The following is a 14,395-nucleotide window of genomic DNA, read 5'->3' as shown; positions in this document are numbered from 1 at the left end:
AGAGGAAACGTCGAGGTTTTTAGCCTAAGCAACCAGATGGACGGTGGTCCCAAGTTTGAGATGGGAAGAACAAGCCTGGGGGAGAAATAAAGAGTTGTGAGCTTGGACACGTTATGTTTGACGTCTGTTAGCACTAAGGAGAAGCTTCAGGTTGGCAGGTGGGTAGCTGAGTCTGGTGCTCAGGGAAGAGAGTGGGGCCGCAGTGTCTGGAGAGGCAAGTGCCTGGCTGGGTGTCCCTCCTGCCCGCTCACAGCCCCGCTCTCTCCATGTTTCCCCCCGCAGGGTACTGGCTGTCACGCTGAAATGAACCCCCGGCGCTCCTCCGTCTGCCATGGCCACCCTTAACTCATCCTCTACCGCTGGCACCACCCCCACCCCCGGGCACACTGCCCCCTCCCCGCCTCCGGACACCTCCTCCCCTGGCACCCCCGCTGATCCTGTCACCAAAGATCCCCCTGCTGCCCCCTCCACCTCTGAGAGCATGAGGCCCTCAGAGCCAGGGGGACAGGCCCCAGAGTCGGGCTGTGGCCTCGTCCCACCAAAGGAGACTGGGGAGCCCCGAGAAGAGCCTGGCCGTGGTGGCCTCTCCCCAAAGGACCTAGGAGGGCAAGACGACAAGGAGCAGGAGGAGGAAGAAGGAGGAGGGCTCCCTCCCGTGGACCTAAGCAACCATTTATTCACAGCTGGTGGTGAGGCCTACCTAGTGGCCAAGCTGTCCCTGTCAGGTGGCAGTGAACTCCTGTTACCAAAGGGCTTCCCCTGGGGTGAGGTGGGAATCAAGGAAGAGCCCGGCTTGCCCCTCCTTGCCCACCTACCCTCTGCACACCTCACTGCCCTTCACATCCAACGTGGCTTTGACCCAATCCAAGGCTTTAGCTCTTCTGACCAAATTCTGTCCCATGATACCTCAGCGCCATCTCTGGCCACCTGTGAGGGAAGGGATGGAGCCTTCTGGAGCTACCAGCTGGTTCCAAACCCACCTGGAGATCCCAAAGATGGCCCTATGGGGAGCAGGGGAGGAGACCACAGGGCGCTCTTCTGGCTCTGCCTCATATGCCGCCTGGGTTTCAGCAGGGCCCAGGTCTTTATGGGTCACATACAGTCTCATGGGGTGAAGCTAACCCCAGCTCAACATCTGGGCTTGCCCAGTAGCACAGCTGTGCTTCAGGCGGGAGATAAGGGCTGTGTGGCTCTCCTAAGCTTTCTGGAACCAAAACCGCCTGCTCACCCCCCTTTAGAAATGCCCCCTGATAACAGCAGCACAGTGAACACAGAGGCACGTGTAGCCCAGGCTGAGGATGGCCCCCCTGAGGCAGAAGCCGCGGCTCCTGTCCTGCCTGCTGAAGAAGCCCTGGCCCTTAGCCCACCCTCCCCGGCAACAACCTCCGCCACCTGGGACCCCAGCCCAACCCAAGCCAAAGAATCGCCAATGGCAGCTGGCGAGGCAGGGCCAGATTGGTTCCCTGAGGGGCAAGAAGAGGAAGGAGGGCTCTGCCCCCCACTCAACCAAAGCTCACCTGCCTCCAAGGAGGGGGGCACTCTCCCTGCCACAGTCGGCTCCCCCGAAGACCCCAGCGACCCTCCCCAGCCCTACCGCCTGGCTGAAGACTACACCCCAGCCCCTGCAGCCTTCCAGGGCCTCAGCCTGTCCAGCCACATGTCTCTGTTACACTCTCGCAACTCCTGCAAGACGCTCAAGTGTCCCAAGTGCAACTGGCATTACAAGTACCAGCAGACCCTGGACGTGCACATGCGGGAAAAGCACCCAGAGAGCAACAGCCACTGCAGCTACTGCAGCGCTGGGGGCGCCCACCCCCGTCTGGCCCGGGGGGAGAGCTACAACTGTGGCTACAAGCCCTACCGCTGCGATGTCTGCAACTACTCCACCACCACCAAGGGCAACCTCAGCATCCACATGCAGTCCGACAAGCACCTGGCCAACCTGCAAGGCTTCCAGGCGGGCCCCGGCGGGCAGGGCAGTCCCCCGGAGGCACCACTCCCGCCCTCTGCCGGGGACAAGGAGCCCAAGACCAAATCATCCTGGCAGTGCAAGGTGTGCAGCTATGAGACTAACATCTCGCGCAACCTGCGCATCCACATGACCTCCGAGAAGCACATGCAGAATGTCCTCATGCTGCATCAGGGGTTGCCGCTGGGCCTGCCACCTGGACTGGTGGGGCCGGGGCCCCCTCCGCCGGCAGGAGCTGCCCCCACCACCCCCCCTGAGCTCTTCCAGTACTTCGGACCGCAGGCCCTAGGGCAGCCTCAGGCTCCCTTGCCTGGCCCTGGGCTGAGGCCAGACAAGCCCCTGGAAGCCCAGCTGCTTCTCAATGGCTTCCACCACCTCGGAGCGCCTGCTCGCAAGTTCCCCCCACCTGGTAAGCAGCCTGGGCTCTGCACCTGTCTCCCCTTTCCCTTCCCCAGGGTCTGACTCTAGTCCCCACTTCCTCCCGAGGGCCAGCCCCCCACTTGGTAACCCCAGCTCCCTCGGCACTATCCTCACTTACCCACCTGCCCCATTCCTTCCCTGGGCCACTAATCTGCTTCTGTCCCCCAGCCCCCGGCAGCCTCTCCCCGGACACCCACCTGCCTCCAAGTCAGCTCCTGGGCTCCTTGTCCGACAGCCTGCCCACCTCACCGCCCCCAGATGACAGCCCGTCCCCGAAAGTGTTCCGCTGCCTCGTGTGCCAGGCCTTCAGCACAGACAACCTGGAGCTGCTGCTCTACCACTGCAGCGTGGGCCGGAGCCTCCCGGAGGCCGAATGGAAGGAGGTGGCCGGTGACACCCACCGCTGCAAGCTCTGCTGCTATGGCACCCAGCTCAAGGCCAACTTTCAACTCCACCTTAAGACTGACAAACATGCTCAGAAGTACCAGCTGGCAGCCCACCTGAGGGAGGGGGGTGGGGCCATGGGCACCCCCTCCCCAGTGCCCCTGGGAGATGGGGCTCCTTATGGCTCTGTTCCCCCCTTGCACCTGCGCTGCAACATCTGTGACTTCGAGTCCAACAGCAAGGAGAAGATGCAGCTGCACGCCCGGGGCACAGCCCATGAAGAAAACAGCCAGATCTATAAGGTGAGAGCGGGGCAGGGGGTGTCTGGGACTTGAGGGGAGCACCACAGAGCCTCTGGGGTGGGGAAGAAGAGGAAGGCATGGGGACAGACCAAGGAGATGCTGAGTGGGAGAGCGATGGGAAGACCCAGGGTGGCAGGATTGGATACAATGGCAAATATGTACTGGGATTTTTTTGGAGATAGTCGTGGAGAGGAGACCAAAGGATGGCGGACTCTGATGAAATGAATCCAATACTTTTTTTTTTTTTTTTACTGTTTTATTTATTTCTAAGAGGGAGAGAGAGACAGCATGAGCAGGGGAGGGTCAGAGAGAGAGGGAGATATAGAATCTGAAGCAGTCTCCAGGCTCTGAGCTACTTGTCAGCACAGAGCCCGATGCAGGGCTTGAACCCACGAACCGTGAGATCATGACCTGAGCTGAAGTCGGATGCTTAACCGACTGAGCCACCCAGATGCCCCACGAATCCAATACTTTATTCAGCTTTTCTGGTGTTTGGGACTAGAGGGGAGTGTCTGCTCAGGGCATCTTGTCTACAGTTCAAGAGGATGGAACCAGATTCCATTCACCTACTAGGAGGGAGTCCAGGATTGTAGGAAGAAAAGGCGGGGGAGATAAAGCAGTAATACTCAGGTGGCCATAGGGGGGAAAAGAGGGGGCTCAAGAGGGTGGAAGGGATGGGCAATGAGGGGTTGCTGCCGCTCAGGCTCCTTTGGGGGAGGTGAAGGGGGCCCCGAGACGTAGAGGCGTCTGTCTCTTCTGGGCCTGAGCAGCCTCTTTCTGTGCTTCCAGTTTCTGCTGGAGATGGAGGGGGCCGCGGCAGGGGCTGAGCTGGGGCTGTTCCGCTGCCTGCTGTGTGCGTGGGAGACGCCCTCCCGCCTGGCTGTGCTGCAGCACCTGCGCGCACCGGCCCACCGCGACGCCCAGGCCCAGCGGCGTCTGCAGCTGCTGCAGAGTGGCCCTGCGGCCGAGGAAGGGCTCTCGGCTCTTCAGAGCATCCTGAGCTTCAGCCATGGGCAGCTCCGGACTCCCGGTGAGGAAGAGAGGACCGGGCAGGGTGGGCAGCAGGTGTGGGGATACCAGTGAGGAGAAACGAGTCTGTGGGCAGCCAAGAGCAAGTGGGAAGGAGCGATAAAACCAGACTTGGGGAAGAGCGAGGCTGCCCAGTGAAGCAAGGAGCAACAGGCTGCTGGAGGGAGGAGGCAGTGAAAGGCAAGGGCTTTGCTGGGTGGAGAGCAGAGAACGGGAAGGTATATGAGGGGGAATCACCCAGTGATTCTGAATCGTGACCAGCATCCCAGCAACACTGGCTGGGGGGTGGGGGGTGGGTGGAAGGAGCTGGCCAGGAAGGAGAGAGGAAGTCGCAGAAGAATGGAATCCACTTTGTGCTGGGGCAGGGCAGGTCGGAAGAAGATGGGAGCTGTGGGCCTGACCTGAAGGCTGCAGGGGTAGGAAGTCCTTGATGAGTTCCCCAGCCTCTTCCTGTCTCCTAGGAGGTCTTTAGCCCGAAGGCTGGGCTTAGGGTCCCCCCTTAGGCAGCTGAGGCTGTACCAGCAGAGACCAGGAACAGCCCACCAGGCACCACTGATCCAGAGGGTGCAGGAGAAGAGCCTGGCAGGGGCTGTCAGAGGTGGGCATGGGCATCTGGGCTTTGTAGGGGCCAGTGGCGGGCGAGAGTGAGGGTACGGGCAGCAGGAACCAGGGACAGGCAGCATTGACTGGTGCTAATTGAATTGCCAATATGCTGGCTGGAGTTAAGTGCTGGAGGGGCCCAGATCAATAGCTAATGATCCTGGCGCAGGGCTGAATGGAGTTAAGGAACTTTAACACTTTAATTAGGCTGCCACCGAAAATAAATTCCTACACATCTGTCAATTCTTACTTGAGTGGTAATCTCCTCTCTCAGCCAGACCTGCCGCCTCCTGTTTGCCGCACCTGCTTCCATTCAACTTCACTTTCCTTCCTCAGTGCCCCTCCCTTTAGGTCTCTGGGCTCCCTGTTTCGAGGACCAGTAGGCAGAGAGCCCAGGTGGCCCCGTCTCTGCTGCCTACGGCCAGACTTGTTTCCATTCTTTACCCAGCCCCCATCATTTACTTAATCTTAGGGTCTCCCAGCTCCAACCCTGTCACTTCTACGTCGTCTCTTTTCTGCAGCTTTTTGACTCCTCCATCCATTTTCTCCTCCTCCTGGCTGCTTGTCCTGCTTCCTCTGCCCAATGTCCTCCCTTTCCTGATGCTTCACTCTTTTAAGTTGGCTCTCCCCTCATCCCACACAGGGAAGGCTCCTGTCACCCCCCTAGCTGAGCCGCCCGCCCCTGAAAAAGATGCTCAGAACAAGACAGAGCAATTGGGTGAGTTGTTCATCTGGTCCATTTCTGCTCTATCCCTGCCGCCTGCCCCCCACCCCCTGCCCCATCCTGATAACTTCTGAGATGCACATGGGATTCTGCAGTAAGCCAGCCGCCCAGCAAGGCCTCCTAGGTGCATGGAGCCAAACTGATACAAGAAAGGGCTCATCAGAGGGAAAGGAGGGGGAGCCACAAAAGGCTTACATCTGGCCATCCCACTAACCTGGGATCAGCCCTGCTGGGCCTCCTCTCCCTATAATGTGTACAGCTTTGTACTTTCCTGCCCTTTACCCCCGAGCCCAGCCCCCTACCCTGGGGGCTCTCTGCTACAATCAGGTCATCTTAAGGGCTGGGGGTCTGGAAAGGAAGAGGGAGGGCTGTCAGTCTCTCTTAATCTCCTCTCCTTTCAGCTTCTGAAGAGGCCGAGAACAAGACCGGCTCTCTAGGAGACAGTGCCCACCAGACCACGGTCAGAACTGGGATAACTGGGAAGAGCTGGGCGGCAGCAGGGTGGGGGGGGGACGACTGGTTTTACTGAGATTTGTTCATATTCTAAAGCCTGAAATTCTTGTAGAGCTTTACAGTCAGATTTGAGACTAAAGGCAGACCTAGTTTTGTCATGCTTGTGACGTCTCCCTCAGAACACATTAAGAGAAGCCACCTAGGGCCAGCACCGTACAGGGAGCAAAGCTGGCTCCGGGGGGTGGAGCATAGAGGGAGAAGACAAGGGAGGGCAGGACTTGAGGTAAAAGTGAAGACAGAAGCTGTACCGAGGTAGGAAAGGCGGGAAGTAGCTGGAGGAAGGAGAGAAGACAGAAGTGAGCTGCCCAGCTCTCTATTCCTGTCAGGAGCAGAAAAACAACTAGTCCTGGATGGTCCCCTCAGCAGAAGGCCCCAAGCCTGCACGGACCCATCCAGGCATTTCCTTCCTGAGGACAGAGGCCCCAGCTCAGATGACTGACCCAGAGAGCAAACACTGCAGCTCTCCAAGTCTCCCGACTTTGGACCTCTGCCTGGCCTAGGCAGGACCTGGGTGGTACCACTTAGCTCTGTGGCCTGAAAGTGTGGATTCTGAGGGGACTCCCAGCCTGGGTCCCGAGGCTCCAAATGGGACCTCAACAGGCAGGATTACTGCATTCTCGTTGGGCTGGCCAGGCCCTTCTCACTCCTGTTCCCTCCTGCAGACTGATTCCAGATGTTTGTTCCTAGGGCCGAGTGCATTACAATGGGCACCTGGATGCCTTTGCTTTATGGCCTTCCTGTCCCAGTGGCACAGAGGGCAGGAGAGGAAGTGAGCCGATGAACGCAGGCAGGAGGTCGGCCAGTCAGGTGACTGAGACAGAGACAGGGCCTTCCCTCGGCCCCACCCCTCTGGAGGTGTTGGTGGGAAGGTGCCAGCAGAGCCAGGGCAGAATTTTCCTGGGCCACTGGGGGAGCTGTGGTATCTGTTTACATTAAGAAGGGGAGAAGAAAGAAAGTGGGAGCTGCTAAGCCTCTGGGAGAACGAGCTGGCTTCTGAGCAGACAGGTAGGGAGAGCCCCTCTTCAGAGACAGTCTGGTTAGGAACCTTGGAGAGGCAGAGTGGGCAGGGATGAAGGAGACTCTGGGTCCAGATGTGCCAGGAGGCAGGGGCCGTCTCACGGAGAAGACACGGGCAGGGTGTGTGTGGGTGGGTAAGAAACCTAAATCCGGAGGAGGAGGGTCATACTGTTAGCTGGAGTACTAAGCAAGGCAGCAGAGACAGGGAAAGATCAAGGAGAGACAGGCCAGGATGGAGGGAGAGGGCTGGACAAAGGAAGGCAAGGGAAAGTCTAGCCTAGGCCCTTGTCCCAGTGGAAGGGAAATGAGGGAGGAGCCAGCTTCTTGCTTCTGGCTGGATTCATGGTGATGCCTTGATGCTTCCGAATGGGGCTCACGCCTCCTAAACTGGGAGCAGGGGATCATGCTGTGTCCAAGAACACAAAGGGCTGGGTGACAGTGGGTCCCAGCCTTCCCTGACACCTCGTCCACCCCCTGTGTGCCCCTAGGTATTCTGCTGTCCATACTGCAGCTTCCTGAGCGCAGAGCCCGACCAGGTGAGGGCTCATGTGCTCTCCCAGCATGCAGTGCAGCCCAAGTACAGGTGTCCGCTGTGCCAGGAGCAGCTGGTGGGCCGGCCTGCCTTGCACTTCCACCTTAGCCACCTTCACAATGTGGTGCCCGAGTGCGTTGAGAAGCTGCTGCTTGTGGTGAGTACTGGCTGGGTGAGGAGCCATCCAGGAGGCCCTGTTTGGGCCAGGAGGGGAAGAGGCAAGGGTGTCCAGGAAGTGTGTGTGTAGCAGGAACGGTGTTGGTGAGGAAAGCAGCATTTCACAGGTTTGCAGGGGGATTTTAGAATTGGACGGGAACTCAGCAGAGCTCGTCTGGCTACCTCTGCCCGCTGGTGAGGGAGCTAAGCATTTCCTTCATTTCCCTGAGGTCCTGACCAGAGCTGTTCAATGAGAGGCATGGGCTTTGGTGCAGGAGAGGCAGCGGCATAGGCCCTCTCCTCTGGGGAAAAGCTGAAGTTAGGGGAGCATGTCCAGGAGGAGACTGGAGCCCCGGACAGGGGCTGGGCATAAGCGCAGGTGCAGAGCAGGGCATGAGGAGTAGTGGGGTGGGTCGGTGCAGGGGAGTCACTGGGCTTTCTTCCATCACAGGCAACAACGGTAGAGATGACCTTTACGACCAAAGTGCTGCCAGGGCCCACTCTATGCCCATTGGGGGATGCCCCAGAGCCCCCTGCTTCTGGGCCAGAGCCTGCACCCAGCAGAGAACAGGGAGCAGGTAAGAAAGGGGACCTGGGCTCTGGGGCCCAAGAGGGTCTGAAGACACCCGAGGCAAGGATCAGTTGCCCTGGATGTTGGGTGGGTGTGGTCTGACTTCAGACAAATTTCCCTTCTCATGGCACCTTTCTCTTTCCCTCAGAAGGCCCCCACCTGACTCCAGAAGCCAGTCCTGATCCTCTTCCTGAGCCTCCCCCGCCCTCAGCCGAGGCCCCAGACAAACCCCCAGGAAGCCCTGACCAACCCCCTTCTCCAGCCCCATCGCCAGCCCCTCGGCCTGATGCCCCGGCGGAAGAAATGGCCCCTCTGCCTGCTGTGGCTGAGGAGGAAGAGGGGAGTGTGGGGGAGCCCCGCCATGCAGAGCCAACTCCAGCTGACTCCCGCCACCCTCTGACCTACCGGAAGACCACCAACTTTGCCCTGGACAAGTTTCTTGACCCTGCCAGGCCCTACAAGTGCACTGTGTGTAAGGAGTCCTTCACACAGAAGAATATCCTCCTGGTCCATTACAACTCTGTCTCTCACCTGCACAAGATGAAGAAGGCTGCCATTGACCCGTCTGGCCCTTCCCGAGGAGAGGCAGGTGCTGCGCCTCCCACTGCTGCCGCCACAGACAAGCCCTTTAAGTGCACGGTCTGCCGCGTCTCCTACAACCAGAGCTCCACCCTAGAGATCCACATGCGCTCAGTTCTGCACCAGACTCGCTCTCGGGGGAACAAGACCGACGCTAAGGCTGAGGGGCCAGAGCGTGGCCAAGAAGAGCCCAAGGAAGGCGAGACGGAGGGGGAGGTGGGCGCTGAGAAGAAGGGCCCTGACCCTGGTGGCTTCATATCTGGGTTGCCCTTCCTGTCACCTCCCCCACCCCCCTTGGACCTGCACCGTTTCCCAGCACCCCTCTTCACCCCACCTGTCTTGCCCCCCTTCCCGCTGGTGCCCGAATCACTGCTTAAGCTCCAGCAGCAACAGCTGCTCCTGCCCTTCTACCTCCATGACCTCAAGGTGGGGCCCAAGCTGGCACTGGCTGGGCCCACACCCCTGCTGTCTCTGCCAGCTGCCACTCCCCCTCCCCCTCCCCCACCCCCTAAAGCCGAGCTGGCTGAGCGGGAGTGGGAGCGGCCCCCCATGGCAGAAGAGGGGAATGAGGCAGGGCCCACTTCGCCCCCCAGCTCAACACCCAATGAAGCGGCGCGCACTGCAGCCAAAGCCCTTCTAGAAAACTTTGGCTTTGAGCTGGTAATCCAGTACAACGAAGGGAAGCAGGCTGTGCCCCCTCCCCCAGCCCCACCCCCACCAGAGGCCCTGGGGGGTGGAGACAAGCTGGCCTGTGGGGCCTGTGGGAAACTCTTCTCCAATATGCTTATCCTCAAGACCCACGAGGAGCACGTCCACCGCCGATTTCTGCCCTTTGAGGCCCTGAGCCGTTATGCTGCTCAGTTCCGAAAGAGCTATGATAGCCTCTACCCACCCCCTGCAGAGCCCCCCAAACCTCCTGATGGGTCACTGGATTCACCAGCTCCCCAACTGGGCCCACCCTTCCTGGTCCCAGAGCCCGAGGCAGGGGTGGCCCGTCCCTCTGAGGAGCGAAGCCGGGCAGGAGGACGCTGGCCACCAGAGGAGGAAGAAAGCTCCAGAGGGAATCTGCCTCCCCTAGTGCCTGCAGGCCGCAGGTTCTCCAGAACCAAGTTCACAGAGTTCCAGACCCAAGCCCTGCAGTCTTTCTTTGAGACCAGTGCTTACCCCAAGGACGGAGAAGTGGAGCGGCTTGCAAGTCTCCTGGGCCTGGCTACCCGGGTGGTGGTAGTGTGGTTCCAGAATGCCCGCCAGAAAGCACGCAAAAATGCCATTGAGGGTGTGCCGACCGGAGGCGGCAGCGGGGGAGCCTCTGGTTGCAGGCGCTGCCACGCCACCTTCTCTTGTGTTTTTGAGTTGGTGCGGCACCTCAAGAAATGCTATGATGACCAGCCCCCTGAAGAGGAGGAGGAAGAGGCAGAGAGAGAGGAGGAAGAGGAAGAGGTAGAGGAGGAGGATGCAGAAGAGGAACAGAGCCTGGAACCCCCCGCAAGGCCCGAGGGACCCTCACCGGAACCCGCAGACAGGGAAGAGCTGAGCCAAGCAGAGGCAACAAACCCAGGAGGCAAAGAGCCTGAAGCGAGGGCTCCTCCCTCACCTTCCCCAGCCCATACTTGTGACCAGTGCACCATGTCTTTCCCCAGCCAAGACCTCCTGACCAGTCACCGCCGGCTACACTTCCTGCCATCTGTGCAGCCCAGTGCTGCCCCCCACCTCCTAGATTTGCCCTTGCTGGTGTTTGGGGAGCGAAGCCCCCTGGTGGCAGGAGCTCCACCAGCCCCAGGGCCACCGCTGAAACGGAAGCATGAGGAGGGCAGCCTGTCCCCAACGGGCAGTGAAGCAGGGGGTGGAGGGGAGGGCGAGCCCCCCAGGGACAAGCGCCTGCGTACTACCATCCTGCCCGAACAGCTGGAGATCCTGTACCGCTGGTACATGCAAGACTCCAATCCAACACGCAAGATGCTCGACTGCATCTCTGAGGAGGTGGGACTCAAAAAGCGAGTGGTGCAGGTCTGGTTTCAGAACACCAGGGCCCGGGAGAGGAAAGGCCAATTTCGAAGCACTCCTGGTGGGGTGCCCAACCCAGCAGTCAAGCCCCTTGTCACTCCTGCCCCTGCAGCCTTCCCCAAGTTCAACCTCTTGTTGGGCAAGGTAGACGATGGGTCTGGGAGGGAAGCCCCAAAGCGGGAAGCACCTGCTTTTCCCTACCCCCCCGTCACTCCTGCGGCCGGGCCCCTGCCTTTTCTACCACCTGGGAAAGAGGCCACCACCCCAACACCAGAGCCACCTCTACTTCTCCCACCTCCCCCTCCACCCAGTGAGGAAGAGGGTGCAGAGGAACCGTCTAAAGCTTCACCAGAGAGCGAGGCTTGCAGTCCATCTGCAGGTGATCTCAGCGATTCGTCTGCTTCCAGTCTGGCCGAACCAGAGTCTCCTGGGGCTGGAGGAAGCGGTGGAGGAACAGGAAGTGGCGTCGGGGCTCCAGATGGAATGGGGCAGCGGCGCTACAGGACCCAGATGAGCAGCCTGCAATTGAAGATCATGAAAGCCTGCTATGAAGCCTACCGTACCCCAACCATGCAGGAGTGCGAGGTGCTGGGGGAGGAGATTGGGCTGCCCAAGAGAGTCATCCAGGTCTGGTTCCAGAATGCTCGTGCCAAGGAAAAGAAGGCCAAACTGCAGGGGGCAGCAGTTGGTGGGGCTGGGGGCAGCAGTGAGGGCCCCTTGGGAGCCCAGCGCACGGACTGCCCCTACTGTGATGTCAAGTATGATTTCTATGTCTCCTGCCGAGGCCATCTCTTTTCCCGCCAGCACCTGGCCAAGCTCAAAGAAGCAGTCCGAGCCCAGCTGAAGAGTGAAAGCAAGTGCTATGAGTTGGCCCCAGCACCTGAGGCACCCCTGGCTTCCAAGGCCCCACCTGCCACCACACCTGCCTCTATGCCCCTTGGGGCTGCCCCGGCCCTGCCTCGCCTGGCCCCGGTCCTCTTGTCTGGCCCAGCTTTGGCCCAGCCCCCGCTGGGCAGCCTAGCTCCTTTCAATTCAGGTGAGTGGGCAGTTGAGGGGGGGAGGTTGGACTTCAGAAATTAACTCTCTCTAATGACATGCTCCTCTTTTCTCCTGGACTCTTCCACCTCCACTCTCCCGTGGCCTTCCTTAGTTTCAAGCTTTTGGGGGAGAGAAGGGAGGGAAGGGAGCAAGGCAGCTAGGTGGTGGGAATGGGCGAGGGTGTGGCTGGAGGTGGCTAATCCTTCATCCCTTTCATCTTCCTAGGCCCTGCAGCCTCCTCTGGCCTCCTGGGCCTCGCCACTTCAGTCCTGCCTGCTACCACCGTGGTTCAGACTGCTGGCCCAGGGTGCCCCTTACCTCAGAGACCTGTGCCCGAGCAAACTATCAACTCCACAGCAGGCACCACTGACCCTGTCCCAGGCCCCCCTACTGAGCCCTCTGGGGACAAGGTCTCTGGTGAGCGCAAGCCAGTTGCAGCCCCCACCAACTCCTCCACTGACGCCCTCAAGAACCTCAAAGCGCTGAAGGCTACTGTTCCAGCCCTGTTGGGGGGCCAATTCCTGCCCTTCCCATTGCCCCCTGCAGGGGGAGCAACACCACCAGCTGTCTTTGGCCCACAGTTACAGGGGGCCTACTTCCAACAGCTCTATGGCATGAAGAAGGGGCTATTTCCCATGAACCCTGTGATACCTCAGACCCTCATCGGACTGCTCCCCAACGCCCTCCTCCAGCCACCATCCCAGGCCCCTGAGCCCACAGCCACAGCGCCTCCAAAGCCTCCTGAACTGCCTGCTCCAGGGGAGGGGGAAGCCGGGGAGGCTGATGAGCTGCTGTCAGGCAGTACCGGCATCTCCACTGTGGATGTGACCCACCGCTATCTGTGCCGCCACTGCAAGATGGCATTTGATGGGGAGGCCCCGGCCACTGCTCATCAGAGATCCTTCTGCTTCTTTGGGCGGGGTTCTGGGGGTTCTATGCCCCCCCCACTGCGGGTGCCCATCTGCACCTACCATTGCCTGGCATGTGAGGTGCTGCTGAGTGGGCACGAAGCCCTGGCCTCCCACCTGCGCTCCTCGGCCCACAGGCGCAAGGCGGCCCCACCCCCAGGGGGCCCACCCATCACCGTCACCAACGCCGCCACTGCCGCCACGGCTGCTGTGGCTTTTGCCAAAGAGGAAGCAAGATTACCTCACACGGACTCCAACCCAAAAACTACTACTACCTCTACACTTCTAGCTTTATAAACAGATAAACCAAGATGGGGGGAGAGGGGAGGGCCTCAGGGCTCCCTCCCTTACTCCAAGGGGTGTTCGGTGGGAGCTCAAATCCCTCACCCCAACCCTTGTTTCCGCCCACCTCACGGGAATCTTTAAATTCCCACCCTCAGTGGGCTTCACACACCCCACCTCCAGCAGAGTCCTGCCTCCTCCCCTGCCCCCAGACACACACTGATCCTCTGCGGCTCCTTGCCCCGTCTTCACAGACATCCACCTTGTCATCCTGACGGTCCACTCATCTCTGCCCTGCCCACCACACACAAGATCTATCCTAGAGTCCATCTTCCTACAACCTTTTCCCCACTGAATTCCCAGTCACCCCCCCACCCCCGCAACACTCAATCCCTGCAAACACACAAGTACACGTTACTCCATGCTGTTCTGACTGAGAAAACACCAAAAAAAAAAAAAAAAAAAGGAAGAATAAAGTAAGAAAGAATACCCAAGGCAAAGAAGGGGGAAGGAAAACAAACACTGCTACTCCCCCTTCTCCCTACCCCCTTGTTTAGAGCGACACACAGCTCACAAACTTTCCAAATACCTAGTTGGCTCTCAAAGTGGAGCCTGGGATGGGCAGGGAGCCCACAAAACTCTAACCAAACTGGAGGTTGGCAGGGGGAGAAGTGCTCGCAGCTCACTGTCTCCACACCCCACCCTCCTAACCCTAACCCTCTCCTCGCCTGACAGAGGAGCCCCTGCGACCTGGACTCTAGGGGAAGCCGTCGCCAGGAACCCCTCTGCCAACCCCCACCCCGCACCCTGGCAACTGCAGTAACTTATTCTCAAAGGCTTTAAACACAGAGATCCTCTCAGCAGCCGTGGGCCCGCCCCTTGTCCCCAGCCCTGCCATGTGGGGGTCCAGCCTCCGGGACCGGCGCTGCCCACCAACGGCAAATCCAAAGTTCTTTTAAAAAAACTGAAACACATACACAACCAAAAAAAAAAAAAACAAACAAAATAAAAAAGAGAGCACGCGCGCACATGTGCACGGGAGACAGATGGAGACAGAGGATTGAACTAAAGTAAAACACAAACTTGGAAAATACAGAAAAAAACCTGAAAAGTCTCCAGTCAAACAAGTGTTTTTTTCCTGTTTGTGTTACCTTCCCCCCTCCATGTTGAGGGTTTCTTTAAACCACTGGTCTTTGGGAGATCTACTGGCTTTAAGTCCTTGTGTGGGTTCCATGATCCTCAAGATGGAAAGCCATGCAGCCTGGCCCTGGCCATGCCCAGCCTCACAGACTGGGGCTGGTAATGGAGACAAGGGCCCAGAGATGTGGGGACCTACCCTTGCCCTCTGAATTGAGTATTTATCAGGA

General features: G+C 59.3%; 1 protein-coding gene across 1 annotated transcript; it reads left to right on the top strand.

Annotated features, from left to right (window-relative positions):
- Positions 1-292: 292 nt before the first annotated feature.
- On the top strand, positions 293-14,178 carry ZFHX2 (zinc finger homeobox 2). Its single transcript, XM_077770422.1, has 9 exons — positions 293-2,378; positions 2,558-3,075; positions 3,865-4,105; positions 5,348-5,422; positions 5,830-5,888; positions 7,447-7,647; positions 8,098-8,224; positions 8,366-11,836; positions 12,064-14,178. Exons 1-9 carry the CDS (start codon positions 332-334, stop codon positions 13,041-13,043), a joined length of 7,719 nt encoding a protein of 2,572 aa, XP_077626548.1. The 5' UTR covers positions 293-331; the 3' UTR covers positions 13,044-14,178.
- The last annotated feature ends 217 nt before the right edge of the window (positions 14,179-14,395 follow it).

This window comes from Crocuta crocuta, unplaced genomic scaffold (genome assembly GCF_008692635.1).
Source record: "Crocuta crocuta isolate KB4526 unplaced genomic scaffold, BGI_CrCroc_1.0 scaffold175, whole genome shotgun sequence".
Classification (NCBI taxonomy): domain Eukaryota; kingdom Metazoa; phylum Chordata; class Mammalia; order Carnivora; family Hyaenidae; genus Crocuta; species Crocuta crocuta.
Note: the sequence above shows the minus strand (reverse complement) of the source record. Positions and strands in the feature narration are given on the sequence as shown.